The sequence below is a fragment of the Cottoperca gobio genome, chromosome 14 (genome assembly GCF_900634415.1).
Source record: "Cottoperca gobio chromosome 14, fCotGob3.1, whole genome shotgun sequence".
NCBI lineage: Eukaryota > Metazoa > Chordata > Actinopteri > Perciformes > Bovichtidae > Cottoperca > Cottoperca gobio.
The window spans coordinates 9,599,547-9,623,692 of NC_041368.1; the positions used below are offsets into that span (position 1 = coordinate 9,599,547).

The 24,146-nt window shown below is 38.8% G+C and overlaps 1 protein-coding gene across 1 annotated transcript; it reads right to left on the reverse strand.

Moving 5' to 3' along the window:
- Nucleotides 1–3,536: 3,536 nt before the first annotated feature.
- ubash3ba (ubiquitin associated and SH3 domain containing Ba) lies at nt 3,537–23,972 on the reverse strand. Its single transcript, XM_029447441.1, has 14 exons — nt 23,267–23,972; nt 10,449–10,502; nt 10,040–10,226; nt 9,748–9,946; nt 8,946–9,115; nt 8,544–8,752; nt 7,812–7,956; nt 7,054–7,174; nt 6,846–6,968; nt 6,624–6,716; nt 5,968–6,112; nt 5,776–5,882; nt 5,228–5,337; nt 3,537–4,590 (listed from the first exon to the last, which is right to left on the reverse strand). Exons 1-14 carry the CDS (start codon nt 23,392–23,394, stop codon nt 4,453–4,455), a joined length of 1,929 nt encoding a protein of 642 aa, XP_029303301.1. The 5' UTR covers nt 23,395–23,972; the 3' UTR covers nt 3,537–4,452.
- Nucleotides 23,973–24,146: the final 174 nt, after the last annotated feature.

Genomic DNA, 24,146 nt, shown 5'->3' on the forward strand with positions numbered 1-24,146 from the left:
CCTTCAACTTGTAAATTATACAGTGCTATAAATCTACGATAGGAAATGGTCAGATTTGCAAATCACCAGCACAGCTTCTCCTTTTTTTCATATTTCCTAATTGATTTGAAGAACAGTCACAGAGCCATAAACCAATCTCAATCAAAGTGTTCAACAACAATATATAGAAGAGTCAATGAGTCAATGAACGCCTACCTGCTGCCTGCAGGGATGTTGGTCCTCGCTGCCAGTGCCCTCTGACCCTGCAGGGAAATGCATGGATGAATTGTAAACCAACATAACCAGTACGCACCATGTTTTCTTATTTTACTAATGGAATTTTATAAAGAGTACATTTAAAATGTTCTACAAGATATGTTTTGGTATCAGCTGTTTCAGTGGGAATATTAGTAAGTGGGAAAAGTCATTTGGCTCTGCTAGCAGGTTGTTGAAGGACAGATCTCAAGAAGTATCTACGCTAGCTTTGAGTTTATCATTAGATTTAAAAATACTATTACAATAATCATTTGCTGATGGTTTTTATGTCAAATATACCGTACCTACCAGGTGGTCTTGTTTAAAACCAAGCAATGCTTTTCTGTTTCCTCAGAGTAGTCTCGTTACTCCTTATCAGGTTCGATGAAAAGGCAAATCTCTACACACACTACTCAATACCACACTGAATCTCTTTATTGTATTGCAATATTTAACACTTAAAATGTTCATTTTAAAGTGAAATAAAATCAAATAAAGAACCTCTAGATTTTAGTGCACATAACCCACATGCAAAAGTTTAGAAATTGCTGGCCCATAGTTCAATTGTGCAGTTCACTATGAAAGGGCTGTCATTGATATTGGTCATCAAATAGCACCATCTAGTGTTTGTTTTGTTTTACACTTAGTCTGTGTGTGAGTATGTACTGTATGCAAGAGTGAGACATAGTTCATTCTTTTTATAGTATTTTGAAAGAATAATAATTATAATGTAGTAACTAATATGGTGTAAAGTATCTTGAGATTACCTTCATTGTGTGTTTAGACTGTAATCCAAGGACCCTGCTGAGCAAATGTAATAATTTATACTATCAGAGAACAAGATTCTATGATTATATTATGTTTACTGTTGGCAGGTTTTTTCATAATGAGTTCAGGATTAATTATAATGATGCCTCATATATTGACAACAGACTATTATATTTCATACATATCTTTCATCTTTTTTCAAGCAGGTCTAACAGCACTGCCAGAGTCCTGGAATAGGGATTCTGCTGTGGTACATTTTGACATAGTTTTAATCTTTTGTATTTTTTAGGCAAGTTATGAATGGCATGATATATAATGATGTATGTTATCTTCAAAATTCATTTAAAAAAATGTTTTTGATCAAGTGAATGAGTGTGGCAATACGCTGCAACCATTCTGCTAAGTGCACCATTTGTAAGCTAAAAATGGGAGCATTAAAACATGACAAAATGTATTTTGACATATAATGTGGTTAACTGAAATCTGTGTGTTACCACAAACATTGAATTTGACCACCTTGTACAATGTGCTTTGGCAATACTGTTTTTATTATGGTCATGACAATAAAGCCTTTGAATTTGAATTTCAAACGTTTAAATCCACCTTTGTACACTTTAAGGCTGTCAGAGGTCAGCAGCTGTATGTGAATGTTCAGAGGAGAAGGGCCATCATCATTGATATGCTTAAGTGTTAAATACAGCCACTTATTAGTCAAAGATAAAGTATCTATCTAGGGCAGAGGTCTTCAGCAGGGGGTCTGTGGAGGTACTGTAGGGGGGCCTCGATAATTTTGGTTGATTAGACAATTTAAAAACTACATTTTCAACCAAGTGTTATGCTACTCATCAGGGTCAGACATCTAATGTGGGAGTATGTGTGCCATCTACAGATGGTTTGAGCATTCACTGTCACTTGAACATGTATGTTTAAAATAAAAACATGAATCTGTGAATTATTTGAATAGTTCAGTGTATGCAGGATGTATGTTTATAAATGGCAGTGGCACGGCCACCCTGTACCTTGCACATATAAAATAAAAACATGAACATATGAACCTGTGTATTAATTGAATAGCTTAGTATTGAATGCACAATAACAGGGTAGCTATGTTTATATATGGCACTAGGCCCAGTTTAATATAAAACACAATTGTATACAATATATATATAGTAGGGGGTCCCTGCTCCATCTCTCCATCAGTGTGGGGGTCCTTACCCTGGTCTAGGGCATTGCTAGCTTGAAATTAAGTGACTCACTGTTTCCAGGCCATACAACCGTTTTTAAGTGTTTCAAAATGTACAATTAGATATAACTAAACTAAACTGTTAATGTAATATTTACTAGTTGTTTTGATCAAGATATTTAACTACACTACACAGTTAACAGAAATAGATGAATGAGCTTTAAGTGTGGTGATACTGGTGTGGCGAACTCAGCTTCTTTCATCACCTGACGTTAGCTAGAAATGTTTAAGTGTTACAAGCTAACACTTAGCTATACAAGTTACAGGTGCGTATAATACCTCTAACGTTAATACCGTGAAAAGGTAACTCTCATAATGAGATTAGTATTTCTTTTTAAAGATTAATGTTTCAGCAGACTACAAACAACTGAACAAACACCAAATGCCTTACCTGAGTTAGCAGGAGATGAAAGCTCTGGCTAGCAGGACAACTTTCAGCTAGTGACTGTTAGCTAACTGTCTAAAGTAAGTGTCGCAGGAGTAACTTGTCTTTTAATTCATCACAAAAGTAAACGCTTCGTGCTGTATTAATAACCCTGCTCTATATTCTTAAACTCTAAGCTTATTAAAGTAGCAATGACTCCACCTAAGTGTCCAAACTGTCCAAAAGTGCTTCCTCTTGAAGAGAGAAAGTCCTTTCCTGTTGGAGATATTCAGATAGAGAAGCCCGACAAGAAAAACAGCCAGGATTATGAAATGTATCATTATCAAAATTAAAATTAAATAAATCTGAATTCTTGAATTTCATTATTTACTTTATGAATTAGTCTCAGAACTAAAAGACCAAGTAGATATGTTGCCATGTGAGAGCAGGGAAAAGCAAAGGTGTATTTAATAACATTAATGATTCAACTTGCACTGGTATTGTGCATACTGGCTCACTGGAGTAGTTTAAGTTGGACACTTAATAGAATTTAGCCAACATGAATATTTGTAATTTCACCTGTGCTTTCCTTTTCCTTTTCCATTTTCAAAATGTCTGCTGTAAAAAAGGTATTGTATTTTCATATGACTCTTTATCATTTTCAATACTGCTTTGCATGGGACAAATATTGCAAGGTGATGCTCAGTAAAGTAAAAGGATATAGTCAATAAAACAAATTTGGTAGGTATGTTTTCAGTATCAACAGCACATTGAAACAAGATAGACAATACCTGTTAAAGTGTTTCTTTTGTTAAGAACTGTCGCACTGTTGTTTGTGTAAAACAGAAACAAAAATTAGGAGCTACTTAATTCCCACTCATTACTAACGTGAAGAAGTGATGTTTTTACAGAAAACATAGCACAGGCTGATATGTAACCTTCATAAGTCCACAACCTTGCTTTATTCATTTTTGAGAGTATCAATAGATGTTTTGAGTCATACAACAAATAATGTGTATAGGCATTAAGCACTTAAATCATCTGACATAAAAAAAATGAAAATGCACCAGTGTGGTTTTCAGGCTTACAGAAATTGTCCGGGTCGTGATAAACAAGCAAATGTTTTAGTCAATGCACTCAACAGCAACCTGTAATTCATTATATTAATTTTCTCAAGTCATAATGACCTGGTTGCTCCTGTGGTGGTATTCAAAACTGCATTACAGGAAGGAAAAACGATTCATGTGGGCTCATAAATGTTAACTTGGAAGAATCACTTAATGATATGACATTTACAGGAATATAACAGGAATCATCAACTACCCACCACATCACCAGAAACAATGAAGATCAGTTCTCCCCTGTCTGATTGTCAACATTTCTTTTGTGCTTTTTCGCGGAAGGGTCGTAGCTACAAGTTAAATAATAATTTCTGACACATGGAAAAATATTTCTGTAATAAGTCTTTCTCATCTAATTCTTGTCACAGTGTGTGAGAAGGCAGCACAACACAAAGTCTTTCCCACCACACCTGAGGTGAAGCCACAGACTTAGTGTCACCTTTTCGTGGCATAAAACCTGATTCATCAGCAACCATCAAAATATCCACATTTTTGCTGTGATCTCCACACAAACTGTATTTTCTCATTCCTGAGCAGTGTGTCTGAATACATTTGCTTCAATGAATGCAACATTTTTTTTGCATGATGTCTTTGACGGAAGCCAGACGTGTTTTTTGTTTTTTTGGTTGTTGGGCTGGATTTAGAGCAGAGTGGGTTAAAAATAAATATTTTTTTCAGCGGTTCAGCACCGCCAAAAGATAGAGAGCCAAAAAGCAAATCGCTCAGTCTTGCATTAGCATTTCCCTCCAGTTGAAACTGTGATTGGGTCCATGTGTCAGAGGCAAGATGGGTGGGTCGACCAGCTGCCACACCCCGGTCTCTCCCATTTCTTCACAAGCACAAAAACCCAAGTAAGGAATCTGCAAAAAGAGAAGACAGATGTGCATGTTATCAAAGCAAAAGAGATGAGGAGAGGATATAAAGGAATGAGGCGTTGTAACTAGGGCGGTACTGAATAGTTAGAATCTTTGTTGGCATTTGAATTCTAAATCAACATGTGAACGCTGTGCAACTTATTTTTTTCCTATTTCTTGACAGTTGTCAAAACGATTCGTCTATACTCATTGTATTAGTATTATACTATTTGTAGAACTAGATTCCAGTTCTGGCTGCATAGGATTGTTTCCGACTCCTGTGATCCAAACATTTACTCCAGAGTGTTGTAAAGTCCAAAAGTCAACATTTATTGAAAAGGGATAGGATAAATTCACAACATGTTTTTATCTCAAAAGATATTCTGCTTCAATCCCTAATTGTTGGCGGTTTATCCTTTCAAAAACAACTTTTTCATTCCTCACTTGCTCTACCGCTTGTTGATTTAATGTAAAAAAGACTAACTCATTTAATCCGATGAATTACTTTGATCAAATTGTTTGACTTGTTCTTTCTGACAACAGACATTCAAAGCTTTATTTGAAAACGTCAATAGCAGCTTCGAATGAAAAAAATAAATGACATTCGGTAAAGCCCTCGTTGTAACTAAAGCAGCGAACTGACCTTTCGGACTACTTGGACAAAGTCCTTGGAGTTCTGGGGGCTGAGGCCCTGTATCTGGCGAGTGCACGCCTCCAGGGAGGAAGCATGGGCCACAATCAGGACCGTGTTTCCTGTGTGAAGGAGGTAGAGAACAGCATTCCATAGATACCATTAGCTTTCTACACTGTTTATGAGCACTCAGCAGTTGATAATATGTAGCTTGAAAAATGTTCAGGTTCTTTGACTCTTGCCCTTTTATATAGAGATTTGGACAACATCCAAATCAAACATCTAGATTCAGGAGGCCAGCTAGCTAAAAATCAAAGTGCTTACTGTGTCACACTCTTCAGTTTCAATGTTTTATGATATGGTATGTAGAGTACATTGTGTAGGGCCAGCCAAGCAGGAACCCATTGTTTAGTTTTGATGTTATTGGCTCATGCTTAGTGTACAGTGGCCTTCAGGGATTACATTTAGAACAGCAAAACATCAGTTAACAAGAAGCATACAATGTAACATTGCCAACATTTGGTGCTGAGTATAGTTGGTATTAAGAGACTCCACTTTACCCAGGTTTTTGCTGTCTGTCAGGATCTTTTGGGTTACTTGGAAGCTCCTGCTGATGTAGGTGTCGTAGGTCTCTGACACCGCCAACTTACTTATGGGAATATGAGGTCTAGGGACAGAATGATTGATTGAGGAGGTTTTAACAAATTGTAGAATCACAGATAAAACGTGCAGATGCTGTAGCGTTGGTGTACCTGTATGTTGTGTCCACACTCAGGTTAGCAGCAGCCAGCTCGGCTGGGGGGATCCACACAGGTAGAGATGTTCCTGAAACCCACTTGGTCCATTCAAACAATCCAGGCTCTACACATATTTTTGTCTTTCCCTCCTGCTGGAGACCTGACACAGTGACAGTGAAATAAAACAGACAAACTGTCAGACAGGAAGATGTCTCTACTCTGCCATGTCACTTTGTTTTACAGACAATCTATAAATACATCTTTACATGACATGTAAGACCTGGTGTAATAAGAGTCATTTTCATTTATTTATTACCGGAAATGACAAAGAAAATAAAAATAATTAGGTTTTGTTGTTTTTAAAGAACGTAAGTGATGGGAAAAATAAGTTAGACCTCTCGTTAACCCTCTTTCTTTTCCTATCCCTTTTCTTTCATAATGATGTAACTTTGTACCACAGAGGTCTTAGTGCAATTGATTAAAGCTTTATATAACAAATCCTATTGAGATCTGAGCCAAACTGAAGGTTTCCGATCCAAAAACTAACAGTCCAACATTTTATGCAGCAGTAACTTTTTGAAATGTATGCATAACATGGCAGCTGAAGAACCTGAATAGATGCTGTGTGTAAGTTGTCTGTGACGGTGGTCAGTGTATTGATGAGGTCCTACCCTGCAGAATGTTCTGAGCAGTCTGGACGCAGCGAAGAGAAGGAGAGCAGTAAACAAAGTCTATTGTTGTGCTGCTTTCCAACAGGGCTTCACCTGGAATGGACCCAAATGCATTTGAATTGTAATAGAAACATACTCTCTGCTGTATTTAAAACCTAAACACTTTAGTAAACTATTGTAACTATTCAACAACATAAAAAACTTTACTTAAAATGTACTGACCTACAAGTCGGGCCTGGGTGGAGCCAAACACAGTAATTGGACAATCTTTATCATAGTCCCGTTGACCTCCGCTTCTTGCTGGCAGGCTGGATGGCATGTTGAGATTGGAGCGAATGTATCGGCCTGCACAAACACAAATGAGGATCTTACAGAAGATGTAAAAATAATAAATTCAAAAATGTGTTATTAACGTCCCCTGCGTGCTAACCTTTGGAGTCAAAGCACTGAGTGACCCAATTTTTCCCAAACACCACGTCCATCCTCTCCCCATGGCGACACACAAACAGTCTCATCTTGGAGAGGGACGACTGATTGGTTGGCCTCGACACCTGCGATAAAGACTCAATTTAATTGGTGAAGCTTTAGAGAGATGAACAGCATTAAATCTTAAGCTCCTGCTAGAAGCATAAACAGTAATTATTGGTTTTAACACTCAAGGGCGAATTCACAAAAGGACTAAGCAGCTTTTGCAGCCGCTTAACCGAAAGGACAAAAAAATAAAGTATAAAGTGTAATTCTCAAAGCACCTGCAAAGGGTGCTTTGAGAATTCACTGTCAGGAAAATAACATCTCCGTGCTCCTGTTCTTTTGAGTATGTAAAATAGGTAATATGCATAAACTTGCTACAGAATTTACTCTTTTTATGCAAATGAGCCTCATTTCAAACAGTCCAATTCACAAAGATCAGCACTAATAGCCACACTCAGTTACAGGGAAATGTTTAGCGTCTTCATAGAGTTGGTGGTGACTGAAATGCATTTATAAGGGGATGTCTACTCACACTAATTTATTTTGGGACGCATAGAGGAAGCAATGACAGTTGTGTCATAATAAGTTCATGAATAAAGCTCCCCTGAATGTCAATTATGAGAATACATAGGAAAGAAATGAGGAGATGATGTTCTCTTCACTGCAGCCTCATGGTTTTTCTGCAGGCCAAAGGAAAAGTCACAGAAGGTTGTATACCTGCATCGGAGGACAGAGGACAGTGAGGCCGGGAGGATCCATAAGACTGTCAAACAGACTGTCGTTCAGCTGTCCATCAAATAAGAACCCAGCAACACTGCTGCCAGAGTTAGATGGAGAGGCACAGGTGAGCATAGAGTGAGACCTGAGGATCAGACAAGCATAGCACTTTTAATACGACTCTGTTTATCCACAGTGCACAGAAACAAAATTACACACAATCAACAAAGTCCTACAGACATATGACCATAGAGAACACAGGAATAAGCGGGGCACAGTTCAAATTCAGTGAGTAAAAATGTGTTTTACGTGTCTTAAAAACACCGATAGAGTGACAAGAATAAATGAAAGGAGGAAGGAAGGGAGGGAACACAACCTCTTGTAGGTCGAAGGGTTATTCAAGAAACAGGAAAAAAAGATGACTAATCTTTCCTTTAATCTTTCCAGTTAGTTTAGAAATTAATATGTGCATTTGTGCTTAAACTGTACAAAAAGCACACTGAAGGGATCCGTTGGAGATAACACCCACTGATGTCTTTGTGAAGTGGTTGCAAAAAGGGACTCGGTGGATTTGAGGTGCAATCAGTGATAATCTGCTACTTCTGTTTCTATACTCTGTGTGCACTTCAACGTCTAATCCAATCCCCGGGCCTCTCAGCTCCGTATGCGTCATGGGACTTTCTTAATGCAAGAAACACATGGTTTTGGACATATCGTGCTTCCTTTTCTTACCCGTGGACGACCCAGGTGTCAGACTCATCAGCGCGGTTGACATAGTTCTCAGGCAGGAGGCCCGACAGCCCCGTGCCCAGCGAGGAGCCGTAAACCCAGCCCTCACTGGCACTGCTCTGCTCCACCGAAGACGTGAAGATAAAGTCTCCCGGCACCAGCTCGAGCTCGTCGTCATTTTGAGGCACATACGGGTACATGACTTGCAGTGTCTACAGGGGGGAGATGGTTAACAGCCATTACACAGAGGCACTGTGGAGTAAACATTCAGATCTTGCATTTATTTGAGAATATTAACAATTATAGCTATTTCTTTCACTTAATGTAGGAAAATCAAACTACACAGACAAGTGGGAAACACACATGGTAAGAAGAAGTATTCTTTTTCAAAGGATGCAACTCTACCTCATGATTAGCGAACCGAATATCCCGAGAGAAGAGCACAGCCAGCCAGTCACAGCCTGAAGACACATCCACCGTTTTGGCCAACTTCTCCAAAACTGGAAGGTGACTGACTTGGAAGTGGTATGCCAAAGTGACATGAAGTTGTTTCTTATGAGGCTCGACATGAACATCTGGACAAAGGAAGAGAGAAATGTGCACAGCAGATGTTTATATACGTATACTCATGACAATGACGTACGGTTTTCCATTCTATAGCGGTTCTCCGCTGACAGAAACATTTAAATATGCTGAAATTGTATCATCTGGTGATGCTGCCTGGCTGATCCCCAAAATATGATTAAAGTAAAAGCAATTAGTTCACAGCTGTTTGCGTATTAATATCTTAAGCCGCTAAAATTTCAACCGTCTTAGGGAATAATAAAACATTTTTTAAATGAAAAACAAAAAATTTAATAGAGAGATAAATAAAAAATAAAATAAAAACAAATAATGATTCATTATCATTAATTATTGTTAGTCTGTAGTCTCCCACTTGAAACCACCGTTTTCTGGCTAATGCCCCTTTTTCCCTAATTCTGTTGGGAGGACAAGTTGCTCCATGTCTTATACTTTGTGTTATAGGTTTAAGAGCAGTTATCTTTAATATCCTAATTAGGTATTCATCCCCGGCTTCCACAACTCCCCTGAGGTTTTTCGAGGCAGAATAAATTGGCCTGGGAACATTAACCCCGTACACTGTGTCTACAAGACAGTGTTCATGTTTACTGTGATTTCCACCAAAGGGACATGTTGGGTCTCAAACCTGCTTTAGCTGTTGCTTCGGTGGCAAAATCAGAAGCGAAACTCTTCAGCACCTCCGCCATCTGCTCCTCCACAAAGAGGCCGATAAAGGTGGAGGAGGTGTAAAGCTCCAGCGGGAGGGGCATGGGGATGCGACCCTTCCACTTGGCCACGGTGGTCTGGAGAGCGTCGGTCAGAGCCTCCACCTTCCCGTCGGCACACTTTAGCGCAGCAGACAGCAAAACAGGAAATCATCAAATGTGTGACTGCTATAAACAGCCAGAACACGAGCACTGACAAACACAGACACTGACCATGAAGAACTGGCAGAGGGTGATGTGGGGGAAGATGTTGTGTGCCTTATTCTTGCCACAGGAGAGGCGGGACTGCTGCCAGAAGTGTGAGAGCTGCTGTAGCAGAGGCCCACTGGGTCGCAGATACAACACATACTCTCTGGGCAGAGGATCATCCAAGAATGGGTCATTCACGTGGGAGAAGAGCCTGGAGCCACAGACAAGAAGACCCAAAGTGAGGATGAGTGAGAAGTGGGAGATAAGAAGGAGAGAGGACGGCTGACGTCCAGCAGAGGGCAGTACTGTTGCAATAGCGGCAATGTGTTGAGGGGTTAGGTCAGTAGATGTTATATTCAACATTACAAGACTTTCTGTTTGTGCATTAATAACTGTGGGAGAGCATGTGAGTGAAAGTGTGTGTCGCTCTCACCAGTCACAAGCTGCCTGGACGTTTTTCCCTCCTATGGAAACCAGAGCTTTCAAGCTGCAAAGAGGAAGAGAAAATTAGATCAAAGCGCTGTCACAAAATCAATAGTTTCTCTTCCGGACCGTGTTTATTAGTTGAGGATTGCTGTGCTTGCACATGATCAATGAACAAAAAACAAATATCCCAAGAGAGCAGTGAAATAACCCTAATAATTCAGGAGTTCATTATTCATACCAGAGGTTCATGAATCACAAGGCATTGCTGCTGATTGACAAACATTATTTCTGAAAATATCACAAATATCTGGTTATATCATCAGTGAAGCGTGTTCAGCTCATTGGAAGCAAAAGTCTGTATGCAGTGCATACTGATTAAATAATGAGCACAAAGTTGGTTAATAATTCATTTCTGTAGCAGCCAAATGTCACAATGTTAAACATGACAGTGAGAAAATATTAATAATAACTGTTTTAGTTTAATGTACATTAAAAAGAAAAAAGGCAGCGTCCATGTTCTAAGACATAACTTATCTGTGTCATTTCATAAAACGTCTTATGACTGATTGCATGATTACTCTTGAGTGCTCAAAATCTAATTAGTGTCTTTTTATAAAACCTTTGGTATTGCGGGCCACCTCTGAAGGGATTCACTGACTCCAGCAGCTTTCTTTGTTTCGAGAGACTAACACAGAGATGGGAAGTTATTTAACAAACTTAAAGCCTTGTCTGTACAGATTTGGCACACAGGAGCACCAACTTTCCACTTAATATTCCTAAATTACTTTATATTTATGATCCTTTTAAAGCTTCTCTAATGCAAAGTAGATATAACCGAGTAACACCAGCAACACCTCGGTGCGTGTTGGCTGTGTACCACAGTGGCCACTTGGTAAAGATTCATCTTTTTGATAGTTTATCTTTGTCGGTTTATGATCCAAAAGATTGGATTCTGGACAAGTAACTAAAGTGAGCGATGTTTGAAATGACATTATTGAGCAACAGTTGAAATGCGTTTCAAGTAACTGCACATTGTCGCCACATCATTTGACCTTTAAGACTAGGAGCCATGGGATCCGACATCCTTGAAGTTGCTGCCACAAACTAAAGATGATATTAAAGTAAACAAGCAAGCAGGAAGTGCTGTTTTCTATCATAGAGCCTCTGTTTGCCTGAAATCCCAGCATGATATAGACGTGTTGCAGCATCTCTGTGTGTGCCGACATTGACAGTGTTCATTGTGCCACTCTAGTGTTCAAATTCAATTATCTATTTTTAAATTTGTCCCACTGAGAGGGTCCTAGATACGCCAAAGTCCCTGAACCCTGGGGGGGGCAGTGTGCCCTGACAGAGCTCAGCATGCAGCCTGGGAACGCCAAGGCTACAGCGGCGTAACAGATGGCTCACACAGAGCTACTACTATAACATGCACACACTCAAATATATGCAGGGCGAACTTGAATTAAAGACAGAGAAGCACAGATAAAACTTGGATTAAAGACTCCTGTACGTTACAACTGTTAGCTGACAGATACATTTTACCAAAAGGATAAATAAAAAAGTCCTACAGTATTAACCGCTACTGTATTTAGAAGGCTTAAGACAGAGAGACATGTGCTGGCTACCTGGTGCTGTGTGGAAGAAGGGGATTTTCTCTCAGAGGGCAAAATGGGATTACAAGCAGATGTGACTGAGACGTCACAAAATCCAATGCAGGCGAGAACATTGGATTGCTTGCTTCCTATCTCTGTAGTATTGTATGAGAGTGAACCCTTAATACATGAAATAAAATAAAAGGTCTCACAGAGAGGTTTATTTGAATTCAATCTGCTTTTTTAAGATGCTGAAATTTACCAGAAACCTCGTTCATGGTAAAAAAAAAAAAAGAAATACTCATTATCAAGCAGAAGACACAGCGTGGAGTTGCTAGCCATTTTTACTTTAATTGATGGACATCATTTTGAATAACACCAATGTCTAAAACAGAAGACGCTGTGGTACTTGTTCAGATTGTAAAGCAGGAGGCTGGAGGTTAAGATGGTAAATGGGTCAAACAAGATGTAAACAGAGGGCATGCCTCGTCATGGCTAAATTCATATGACAAAATGCAAAATGATATCATGTACTCCTAATCCTTTAATGTTGACTATCTGCCAGTCTGATGCAATATTTATTTTTAGTAGATTTTAGTAGATTGTCCACAAGTACAGCTACACAGTGCATATTTAGACTCAAGAAAAAAATTCATGAAATAATATTTTATTATGTTTAGGAAAAATGGGAATTATTATGCATTCAGTGTTAAATTTGAATGTGATGTTTAAATAAATACTGTATTTTGTTGTTTACTACTGGATACTGGATCCTAATGCTTAGTGAGAAAAGAGGAAAGCTCTGTGCAGGTACAGTACACCTCACTGCTGGTGTGTTCCCCACTCAGGGAAATAACATTTAACTGTGCATTGTAGAAGTTTGTCATTATTTCATCTTGTATTTCTTGTAGATGTAATAACAATGTCAGAGTTTCTCTCAGTATGGGAGGTAAACAATTTGTATAAAGCTCATCTTCAGTCCTTAGAATTGGCTGTTAAACATATTGTTAAATTAAACAGTTTGTCATATAGTTAAAATTCTTCTCTTTTTAAAAACAATTTGACTACTTAGAAATGTAGCTTAAGTTATCCCCTTTCCCACACTTTTACAAGACATCCTTTTACATTTTTATTCATTTATTTAATATATTAATTTACTTTAAATATTATTTAATTTTGTCGGAATTATTTAATACAGTAAATAAAGTAAAATGTTCACAAGAAGAAGAAAAAAGCACATCCTCCTTGTCCCAACCTATAGAGTAAGTCGAGACAGCAGGAAAATCTGGCCCACACCGAAGTGATGAGCCGGAAGGAAGTCGCAGCACAGCACCAGACGCACTGTAAAGGTGAGATGTATTGTAGTGTAGTTTTGCTTTCACACTGTACCACATGCACCGTCTCGCTCGCATGATGTCAGAACTGCAGGTAAACTGATGTATATGTAATGCAGCCTCAGTGGGCCCCATTCTTACTCATATACAAAGAACTGAATCTGTGTATGTATATGTAAGAAAAATGATCTGTTCGTACCACATTTAAGGTTACTCAAAGAATATGTGATATTGTATGTGTTTCAGTCTGCAGAATCTGAAACCTCAGCCTATTTTTCTCCTATTTGTGACACTTTCACTTCCAGGTTTGGTGACAGAGCTGCTGCTGACCCACTCTCTGTGTGAGAACTGAAGGCAAGGCTGCAACTAAAGAATATTGTAGTTTCTGATTCATTTGTTAATTATTATTTTACCTAATCAATTCATAGTTTGGTGGCTAAATGTCAGAAAATTGCGAAAAATACCCATCGTACCCATTTCCAATATAGCTTGTTTTGTCCGACCGACATTCCAGAAAGACATTATATTTACTGTAATAGAAGACCAAGAAAAGCATCAAATATTCACATTTTATAAGCTGGAATAAGATGATATTTATTTAAAAAAATGTTTTCTGTTAAACAATTACTCAACTAATGAGTTAAGCTTCGTCAACAAGCCAACTATTATTATGCTAGCAAGGTATTGGTTTTGTTCTAGTCTACAAACTATCAAATACAACAAATAAAAGTAGTTTTTTCGTCAGATGAAACATGAAGATTGATTTCTCAACGTCTTTCTTTTATTTTTTGTTAACCTGCCTTTTCTTTGTTATTGAAAGACACAATTGTCTGGAAATTCTCTTAAAATTTGGAAGTGAAATAAGCTTATGCGACTTTTAAAAGGAGGCAAATAGGCTTGAATATAGTTTTAGAAAAATTCTAACTTTTAATTCTAGGCTTCTTGGGGGCCGTCCCTAGCTTGGGCCTTGAGTATTTACTTCCATATTTTCCCCGATTCAACGCCTCTATAGAGCATGGGTGTGTACCTGCTAACTACTGCCAGTAAAGTGTCTTTTTCACACTGAATGTTAAGAATAACATCTGTTTGGATTATATATTGCCAAACCTGTTTTTTTATTTCTATTTTTCCAGGCAAAAGAAAGCGGGACATCGACATCTGCGACACCCTGAGAGAGCTGCACTGGGCAGTTAGCAGAGATGTCAGAAGTTTCACAGGCGCTGTCTGTCTCTTATGGGCCAGCTGGTCGATGTTTTGGCCAGAGAGACAGCACCTCCTGCACCATTGCCCTGTGAACAGCATCTGCTTGTTGACACTTTTTATTAAATAAATCTTTACTAGAGTTTGTTTTTGTTGAACTGAATATTCATTGAAGCAGTCAGGGGAAAACTGCAGCTAACCCTGAGGCCTCTCCTTTGCTCTGAGCAAGAACTGAGCAAGTTATTTATAAACTGCATTTCCTGTTCACAGCTAAAAAAGCACTAGGGAGAGAAGTCACTCTGACTTTGGTATGGCCCTATCAGCAGGATACTGTTTGCATTATTAACAGTGACCATTAGATGATGGCTTTTACTTCATTTGCACTTAATTTGCACATGTACCACTGCTGCAGGCGATATTGAAAACAGCCTCTCGTTTTTTTACCCACATATACATATGGCAAGTGTTTTCAGTTCCTCTTTCCACATTTGACCCTACTAGAGATAACAGGCTGTCTGTTGCGTGTTTAAACAGCAACATTTCTGCTTATTCATACGCGTAAACATTCTTTGAACTGTTTATTACAGCTGACCTTTTTGCTTAATTTGGATATCTTCAAGGCTGCTCGAGAAAGTTATCGCTTTATATCTGTACACTTCTCTTAGTATGAGTGTGAGCACTTTGGATTCCTGTAAACATTGGGTTTGAAGTTATTGTGACAAGAATCATAAATATCATGCTGCATATTAGCCAAGAAGGAAAAAAAGGAAATCACAAATGAAAAGCCAAAAGTAAAAAGCATCTAGAACTGACGTTAATAAAAAACCTTGTCACCCTGTCCCAATACACACGCACAGCTACATAGTCTCAAGGGACCCTCCCTGACTCAGCTCTATGGGCAAATCAACATTTCCTGTTTACAGGCCGATGGCGAACACTCACCACTAACCACTTATTGCTCCAAAGCGCTTTGAGCGCTTTGAGCACTGCTGCTGCCCAACAGCAGACTGCACCCTAAGGAGAGCCCCGTCAGCAGAGGAAATGTGCTTCCCCTACGCTCAGGCCTGGTGAGCCCACGGCGGGCCAAACACCAGACGTTACCGCCCTTTCCTTCAACCTTTTCACTAGCTGACTGCCCAGGCAAAAGAAAAAAAAGGAACAAAGACAGGGGGAGAATGTGTGCAAAGTAATAACATACACACAAGGCTGATGCTTTCATGTCAGTAAAGCAATAACATTTACCGACTGATATTCTTATTGTGATATCTGTCTGGAAGAGCAGTTGTTTAGGGCCACCATTAATAAGTGACACATAATGAAGTTAGTGTACATATTAACAGGAATAGTTTGACTTTTTGAAAATACATGTATTTACTTTCTTGCCAAGAGTTTGATGAGAAGATTGATACCACTAGCTTAGCTTAGCTTAGCATGAAGTCTGGAAGCAGAAGGAAACACCTGGCTCACGCTAAACTCAAAAATCCACCTCTAAAACTCACCAACCCTTGTAGAAAAAGTCCTGAATATTCATACCAAACATTAATTCATTTTTCAGAATTTTTAACTCTTTAAATGCCTTTAAAAAAAATATTATTATTATTATTATTCTGCATATTAAATGCTAGTTTCTTTTCACAGTCTGTTATGGCAACATTTAGCAACAAGATTGTTTTACTCCCACTTAGATAACTTAATACTGCTATTAAAATACTTCTTATTAATATTATTTTTTAACCAACATCAGTCCTGATCATAACTACCAAATATCCATTCACTTTTTAAATGCCAGTTTGTTGACAAAATGCCAATGTTGTTGTTTACTATAGAAATAGAAAATAACTATCCAGAAATGTCCTGAAGGGTTAACTTGTTAATTCAATTAATCCATACACAAAGTGAAATGTAAGAACTGATTGACTACCAGCAGCACAGAGTAGTCTGTTTGTGTACGGATTAATACAGGTGTTAGCAGGGTCAAGCTAGCTGTCTCCCCATCTATCTGCTAAGCTAACCGGCTGCTAGCGGTAGCATCGTATTCACCATACAGACATGAGAGTGGTATTAATCTTCTCATCTAACTCTTGGCAAGAAAGTGAATTTCAAACAATGTCAAACTCTTCCATTTATAGTGGGAGTAAGTGCTGGTAATTGTTTGACTGTTTTGGTACCACAACATTTTGTTTAGGGTCACTAACAAGGCCAGCTCTTGGTGTTTTTAACCTCATAAAGCTTTTCTTTCGAGCTGACAAGACAAAGCACCACGTCTGCAACAAAGCTAGCTGTGTACAGCCAGTGTCTGGAACTGCCCCCCCCCCCCCCTTTAACTTCATTATTTCTGGTGAAAAGAGCTGAGAAGTCCAAAGGGGAAGACACCATTAAATGAACTGTGTGGACCTTTGTGTGACTGAAGGATGCTAAAAATATTCTTCATTAGGTGTCCATCAAGCGTATCGGAGTGAACAAATCATTATCAAAAGTTCTAGCAAACTGGACAATAAAGCGTGCTGTTTTAGTATGAGTGTTATTTTTAGCATGAGTGACGTCAGTGGAACAAGTCAAAGTGCACAAAGCAAATGTTTCACTAACAATGAGGCACAATGCCAAAATAGTGATGCATCACGCAGCACTCTTCAAAGTCCCAGGATGTGTCATAAGATGCTAACAGCAGATGTTTAAGAATAATAGCGGTGGTTTGTAGATATGTTGATGTCTTAAAAAAACACTTTTACCGCACTCAAATCGCAACCTTGTAATTAAACCTGGAACATTTGATTTCCAAGTCACACAGATCAGCTGAAAAGTGATCTGTCAGGAAGCCTTAGCAGAAGGTTTTTAAGCATTATTCTGTGCGGTGAGTAAGGGTTGCAACTTGTTTTCCTATCAGCTTCAGCCGCCCCCTAACCACCGTCTCAGCAGAGCGCTCAGTAAAGGTCACAAGCCACTTCCGGAAATGGGCGACTTCCTCTTGGCTGTCTTGAGTACAAGCTGAGAGTTTGTTCTTGTAAAGCTGCACGCGCAGGCACCAATGTATCACATGTATGCATACGTTATGTGTAGTCATTTTTAAGTGAAGCGCACCCATATGAAGTAAAGTGGTTTCTCGTGATGCTTTCCTGCATGTTGGATAAAGGTGGAGTGAAACATGTAGCCGTTGTTGCTATGGTTAAGGTAGAAGTTATGAAACTGATGTCGGTAGGAAAAGTATCTGCACGCACACAGACTTCCTCTTTAACACACTAAAGGCTTCACAGCGTGGCAGGATGAAATGAAAAAAATAATTTACGGTACATGATGTTTTGTGAGCTAGATGTTGTTACGGCTCAGTGACCACAGAGGCTTTGAAGTCTTCATCTGTTTTAAACAATTAGATTCAGAGCAAATATCATAGCAGCAAATTCATTTAAGACACGCCATTTTAATATTCCCAGAGAGGGAAAAGAATATGATACAAGCAAGTAACTTTAAAAACAAAAAAAGACTTAAAAGCATTGAAAATGTGTCATGCATGGTTGTGTTTAAGTGCCACATGTCAGCAGGCTAAGTCGGTCCCACAGGCCTCCATCGTGGGATCAGTCTCGTGCAGAAGCAATGTAAGGATTTGCTGCTTTTCTCTATTTTATGACATTTAAAATTAAATATCTTTGGGGGTTTTGGACTGTTGGTTGGACAGAACAAGCAATTAAAAAAGTTTCACCTTGGAAATTGTGATGTGACATCTTCACCTCTACATCCTCCAAAAAGGAAACATTTTGGCCAATAAGTCAAGGTACAGATGCATGTTGATTAAATCTACCAACATTTCAGATTTTAAAGTGGTATTATTAGTGTTGCCTGTGTTTCTTCTCTTCAGTCAGCCAATTCTGGACAGCACCTCAGAGTTATATTGTTTCAACCTCTCATAAAGGGGCCATATTGTTGTGGCAAGACCCGGCTTTCTGACTAAAGTATGGCATCTGTATCCTGCAACATCTTTTGGTTTTTATTTCATTCAAATATGTTTACAAAGCTGCTTTAAGGCAGATCCGTGCTTGATGCACGGCTGACAGCAAGGAGACGCAGACAGTCGGTTTACTTTGGTGTTATAGGGTTGCTTGCTCCTCACAACCACTTAGCACCTCATTTGTCTAAAATCAAGAGGTCAAATTTGAACTTGCCACTTCGTTTGAAGTACAATAACCGTAATTCCGGTTCCTGTGTTCAGCCAACCAGCACAGGGATTCTTCAGGGTGATGATTCTGCAGCGTGACTCCAGTAGGCCCAGTTATTTTGGCCACAAGCGCGACATTTAACCACAATGTGTGTTTCTCTAGTTCCTCTATACAACACTCATATACTTCACACTGTATGCTCTGTGTACAGTAGGTAGACAAATCCAAGACTGTTTTGGAGGTCAAATCAACATAAATTATGACCGTTTTGGGACTTTTAATATATATATATATATATATATAATATACTGGTAAGACTGAACAAGTACAATAAAAGGAAAGAGTGGACGATATTAAGGAAAGTAAACTAAGAACAAAGAAGGAATATTTAACCATGGTCAGGATAATCCAAGGAAGTCCCCTTAACATTAATGCAATTTAAGAAACGTCATAGAACACATAATAGGCTAATCATTAAATAAATTCCCAGGGATTAAAGGGACAACAAGCAAAGGTATAACATCACAACAGAGCATGGTCATCCTCACAGTTCTCAGGAGAACAGGAGATTGCTCACTAGACCTTAACAGAGTTATTCTAGTTATGAAAAAAGGTTACACTGAGTTCAAGTCTTTAGTAATATACATGGTGGGTACTTTTTCAGGCTAATTCCTGCTTAAAAATAGACAATACGGACTAAAATATATTTTATCCGGATTACATTTAGGCCAATAAAATAGATTAAACAATAAGGGATTGTGTTTACAATGTGTCGAGAAATGTAACTGCAATCCTTTTCTTTTTACTTAAAAATATGTGATTAGTTATTCATTATAGAGAAAATAGAGACACATTTCTGAAAAAGTTATTTATTTAGCTGAGTTTTTAAGTAATTGTTGTTTTCCAGGAAAATGTCCTTAAAAGAACTCTAAAATAAAAAATAGAGCTGACCTCAGTGTTTCTAAAAACTCTTGGCTACACCTCTGGTTAAACCAGGTAATGGAGAAGGGAGGTAAACATTTCCAAAGCAACTCACCAAAAATGATCTAACTCTACTTTTGTCTGATCCCAGCATTCAACGAGCAAAACAAACAGGATGAAACTCTCCGTCTGTCACGTTCTCGGATCACTTTCCAAACCTGCTCCTGACCATCACACACGATCAGAACAGGGAGGGAGACCAATATCCATCCAGCTCCTCTCTGATTACTCGTCAATTCCTCAATGACTCAGCAGAAAATCCCCCACATTAAAATAGAGGGGCTGTGTACATGATTCATGTTCCCTACTGTCTTAAAAAAAACCTCCTCAAACACAATGAAGCCCTTGTTCCCTGAAGCTCTGACTGATAACTGATGTTCCTATTATTCTCTCTTCCTCTCCCACCAAAGTTTAGGGAAGGGCCTGATAGCAAAAACGTGCAAATCAGACAATTATTTAGAAGTTTTACTGCAATGTGTCAGGGTCGGTGGCTTTACTAAAGAGCATAACGTGACAATCTGCACAGCAGTAGATATTCCAGAAAGTGGATTAGCATCGCAGTTGTTCTATACAGTAGAGTGCTGGGTGTTCAATACTTTTTTGGTACCAACCAAAATATTTCAGTGAAATCAGTAAAAGTACTGAAAGCTGGCATTGAATGTCATGTCAGAGTCCTACTCTTCTTTACTTATTTATTGATTATATTGATTCCTGCCAAGATTTCTGTCTGAGTTTTGCCAATTTCAGACTGTATTCTATTTTGGGAAAAGTTATTGCGAAGTTGCCTGTTTACAATCAGGTACACAGCAACATTATTTGGAGTCGTGTTTCTTTCCACCTGGCGAGAGTGCAATACTCACTGTCCTTTTAGTTCTGTTTTTGTCTCCTCCAACTCCTGAGGATCTTTAAGCTGCTAAATGTCTCGCTGTGTTTACCTGCCAGTCGCTGACTGTCTGCTGTTTGATGCAGGGAAGGTAGTGTACACTGGGTTTATCAGCTACATGTTGCTGCTGGAAACAGGGTTGATGAAAGCGATGTATACAAAATGTTAGCAAGCTCATTATCTCTTTATTTTTTAAACCCTTTTTAATAACATTTGATTGAACAAAGCGCTATACAATGGTGAACAAATATAAGGGTGAGGTAAAAAGAACAGTACGGAGAAATAAAATAAAGAAATGGACTAATGTTATCGGTTAGCACGCCAGCTAAAGCAGTTAGCAGCACATTGTTTCCACTCTTTGTCATTCGTGCAGCTTTCAAAATGGAAGAAGTGTTTGTTGTAGACAATAATATAAAAAGAACATACAATTATATTCCTCTATCAAAGGTTGTTCTTTTTCTGCGCTGACATCGGACCAGACAGGCTTGAAGGTAATGACGCTGAATTATTCTGCTTTATTATAATGTTATCGATCAAAGAGTATTAGTCTGTCATCAGTAATAGATGCGAGTCTGCAAATATAACCAACCACAGTCACTCATATTGTCGGCAGTGGTTCATTAAGCAGGAGCAGAGTGAGCTGCAGTCTGGAACAAAGAAAGCCCGGATGACCTAAGCCGCTTTTGCAGAAGATAAAAAGGCTTAATTTTGGAGATACTGTATCTGTCTAGTTAAAAGAAGAAACAACACTTTTGGCCTACTTAGCAAAACTCAGATAACTGCCAACAGTCCTACATTTCAGTCTCTTGTTTTAGATACAATTCAGAAACCAAAACAAGTAATAGATCTGGGACTTAATCACGGCACTCTGAGATTACTGCCGATGCTGACAGAGACTGAAAGTGAACCATTTCAGATTTCTTTTGTTACCTGATGGGACACACTTTTGAGGCACGCTGCACATTCAGAAAGGCTTTTGTATGAGATGAGGATGATCAAATCATCGGGCTTAATATATAATGTGGGAGTCACTGACAACACCAACAATGAGAAGGGACATTATGATTATAGATTATGTGATTAGGTACAGTTAATACAGTGAGAGGAGGCTGAGATGTAAGGCCGTGCAGAATTTAAATTAAAACTTGATACCTTTTCAGTGTCAGTGGCCATATGTACCGTGTCAAGCTGTATTTAAACTGTACAGCAGGTGTAAACAGGCTAAGATTGGTTTTATAAAGCATACAATACAACATAAATGTCCATATAGTTACTCTCCCACTCATTAACAATGCAGCACCTCCATATTTCACATTTCTCTGGTTTCTGGTTTTAAAAGAGAAATGCTTCTGTGTATTTGTGGTCTCAATTACTGAGACTTCATGCCAAATACTGCTTAAAACTCCTTTATGAAAACACTCTAAACAATCTACAATAGTCTGTGTGAACCAAATACTTTACTTTATATATGTTCAAGATGAACATTTAAACTGAGATGTCATCGTTGAGCCCACAAACACTCATAGCAAGCACACTACACATCGTCATTTAAAAAAATAGAATTACATAATCCATAAACTACATTCACAAGCCAACGCTGCTTGTTTCCTGGCAACTTCTTCTCTCAAGGATGAATGAAAAGATGTGCTGAGCTGGAGCACATAGGAATGCCCATAGGATCAGGTTTTCATTTAAAACCATTGAGAGTTGGCAAGAGAAACATTAGCGTGACTCAGAAAACATTGAGCATCTCTTGTGTTTTTCTTGTGTAGTGGGAAACACACACAGAAAGAGTTGTGACTGTTTTTCTGTTGCATTGGTGGTAGAAAGTAACTAAAGTACAGTAAGACTACTTGAGCAAATGTATTACGTACCAATTATTAAGTAGTACATGTGCTTTATTTGAAGTGTTTTCAGAGGCAATCGTTTATTTTATTCATAGACTACATTTATTTGCAGTTACAGTTAGCTTTGTAGATAATAAGTAAAATAAGCATATAAAATATGATGCATTTTTATACCGTACATTTAACCACATGACTGTACAAAATAGTTCCAACTCCACTATCTACAACATTAAAATGCAGCTTATGTGTTATTATATAAAACTGACAGGGGCCACTCCTGCATATAAGTACACACGGGTACTTTAGTTGTATTTTGCCATTAGTACATATGTTTACTTAAAATATTGTACTTGTGATGAAGTGTATTTACATATTTGTATTGTTACAAGGATCTGAATGATGCCTCCACCACTGTGCATTGCATTTAGTATCCTGTAGCAATACAAAAAACATGTAATAACAGGTTAATATGAGTTTTATTTTAATGTGTTATTTGATGATTAAAAAAAAAGAGGACAAACTTAAGGCAATGGTCAAACAATCTAAATATGTGACGTTCAATCAAATTGCATAACCCTTCTGTGGAACGTGCAATAATGGTTGTGTATTCCGGAGCAAAAACTACTTTTTAAAAGAGGTCATTTGACATGATCTCACAGGCTATGACTGAGATGTATCATCTCCTATCAGCTGATGATGATACTGAAACACGCAGAGACAGATCAGATGAAACTTTGGCTAGAGAGTGACTTTGAGTGATGCTGCTGGGAAGCCTGATTTAACCTCTTTATAATAGTGTGCGAGTATGTGTGTCTTGGGACAGTGCAGCTGTGTACTCACGCCCTGGTCTTGGGGAAGCCCATGGACAGCAGCACGTCCAGAGTGGACCCATGTTTGACGGTGCTCGGCCGGCTCTGGCGCTGCCTCCGCGGCGTCACTTTGGCATACAGTTCCTCTTTAGCTGCCATAACTCACTGCTCCATCGGTATGTCTGGTCCTCGGCTCCTCTGGTGTATTTTCATTTATTTAAAGAATTATAATTAAAAAAATAAGGATGCAAACGGTAGACTGTTTAAACCAGGGTTACTCGTGAAAGGCGGAAGACATAAAACCTTCTTAAAAAACGAGCATTTTTCTGGGTTTGACAAATTCTCTGAGCTGGATCAAGCTGCCTCCTGGTGGCTCGCACATAAAGTCAAAACCATCAGCAGGGGGGTCAGCCATGGGAAGTCACGTCTACTCTCTCAGTCGTGCCCCCAATACACAGTCCCCAACCGAGGTGAACATGTCAAGTTTCACCTCGCCCCTAGTTCCGCTGAATTAAAAATCAGATGCTGTATGAGCTTCCTTTTCCACACGATGTCTTATTTATGAATGGATCCTGAGTGAGCGGAGGATCAGCCTGTAAAAGGTTGCAGCTCCAACTGCGCGGCCCCTTTAGTTAAAGGGACAGTACACAGATGTGTGAGAGGACAGGAAGTCAGAGCGGGTTGAGGCGGAATATTAGTTAAACAGAGTAACAGAGTAACACACACACACACACGTTACACTTGTGTGCTAAAATTAATCAAGTTAGTTGAGGCAGTAGGAAGAAAAGTGTCGAGGTAGGGCCGGATGATGGAAAAAGTTGGTCACACTTCCTGTCTGGAAAGTGGGCGTCTACGCATGCGCAGTGTACAGTTAGAGCAGCACGCCATCCTCAGTTGCTATAGCAACTTTA

Excerpts from the sequence above, each read along its gene's own strand:
- ubash3ba (XM_029447441.1), bottom strand. The coding sequence starts at position 23,394 with ATGGCAGCTAAAGAGGAACTGTATGCCAAAGTGACGCCGCGGAGGCAG. Across the intron at positions 10,503-23,266 it reads GGCTTCCCCAAGACCAGGGC|CTTGAAAGCTCTGGTTTCCA; the intron begins GTGAGTACACAG and ends TCCTCTTTGCAG. Across the intron at positions 10,227-10,448 it reads GTCCAGGCAGCTTGTGACTG|GCTCTTCTCCCACGTGAATG; the intron begins GTGAGAGCGACA and ends CTGTGGCTCCAG.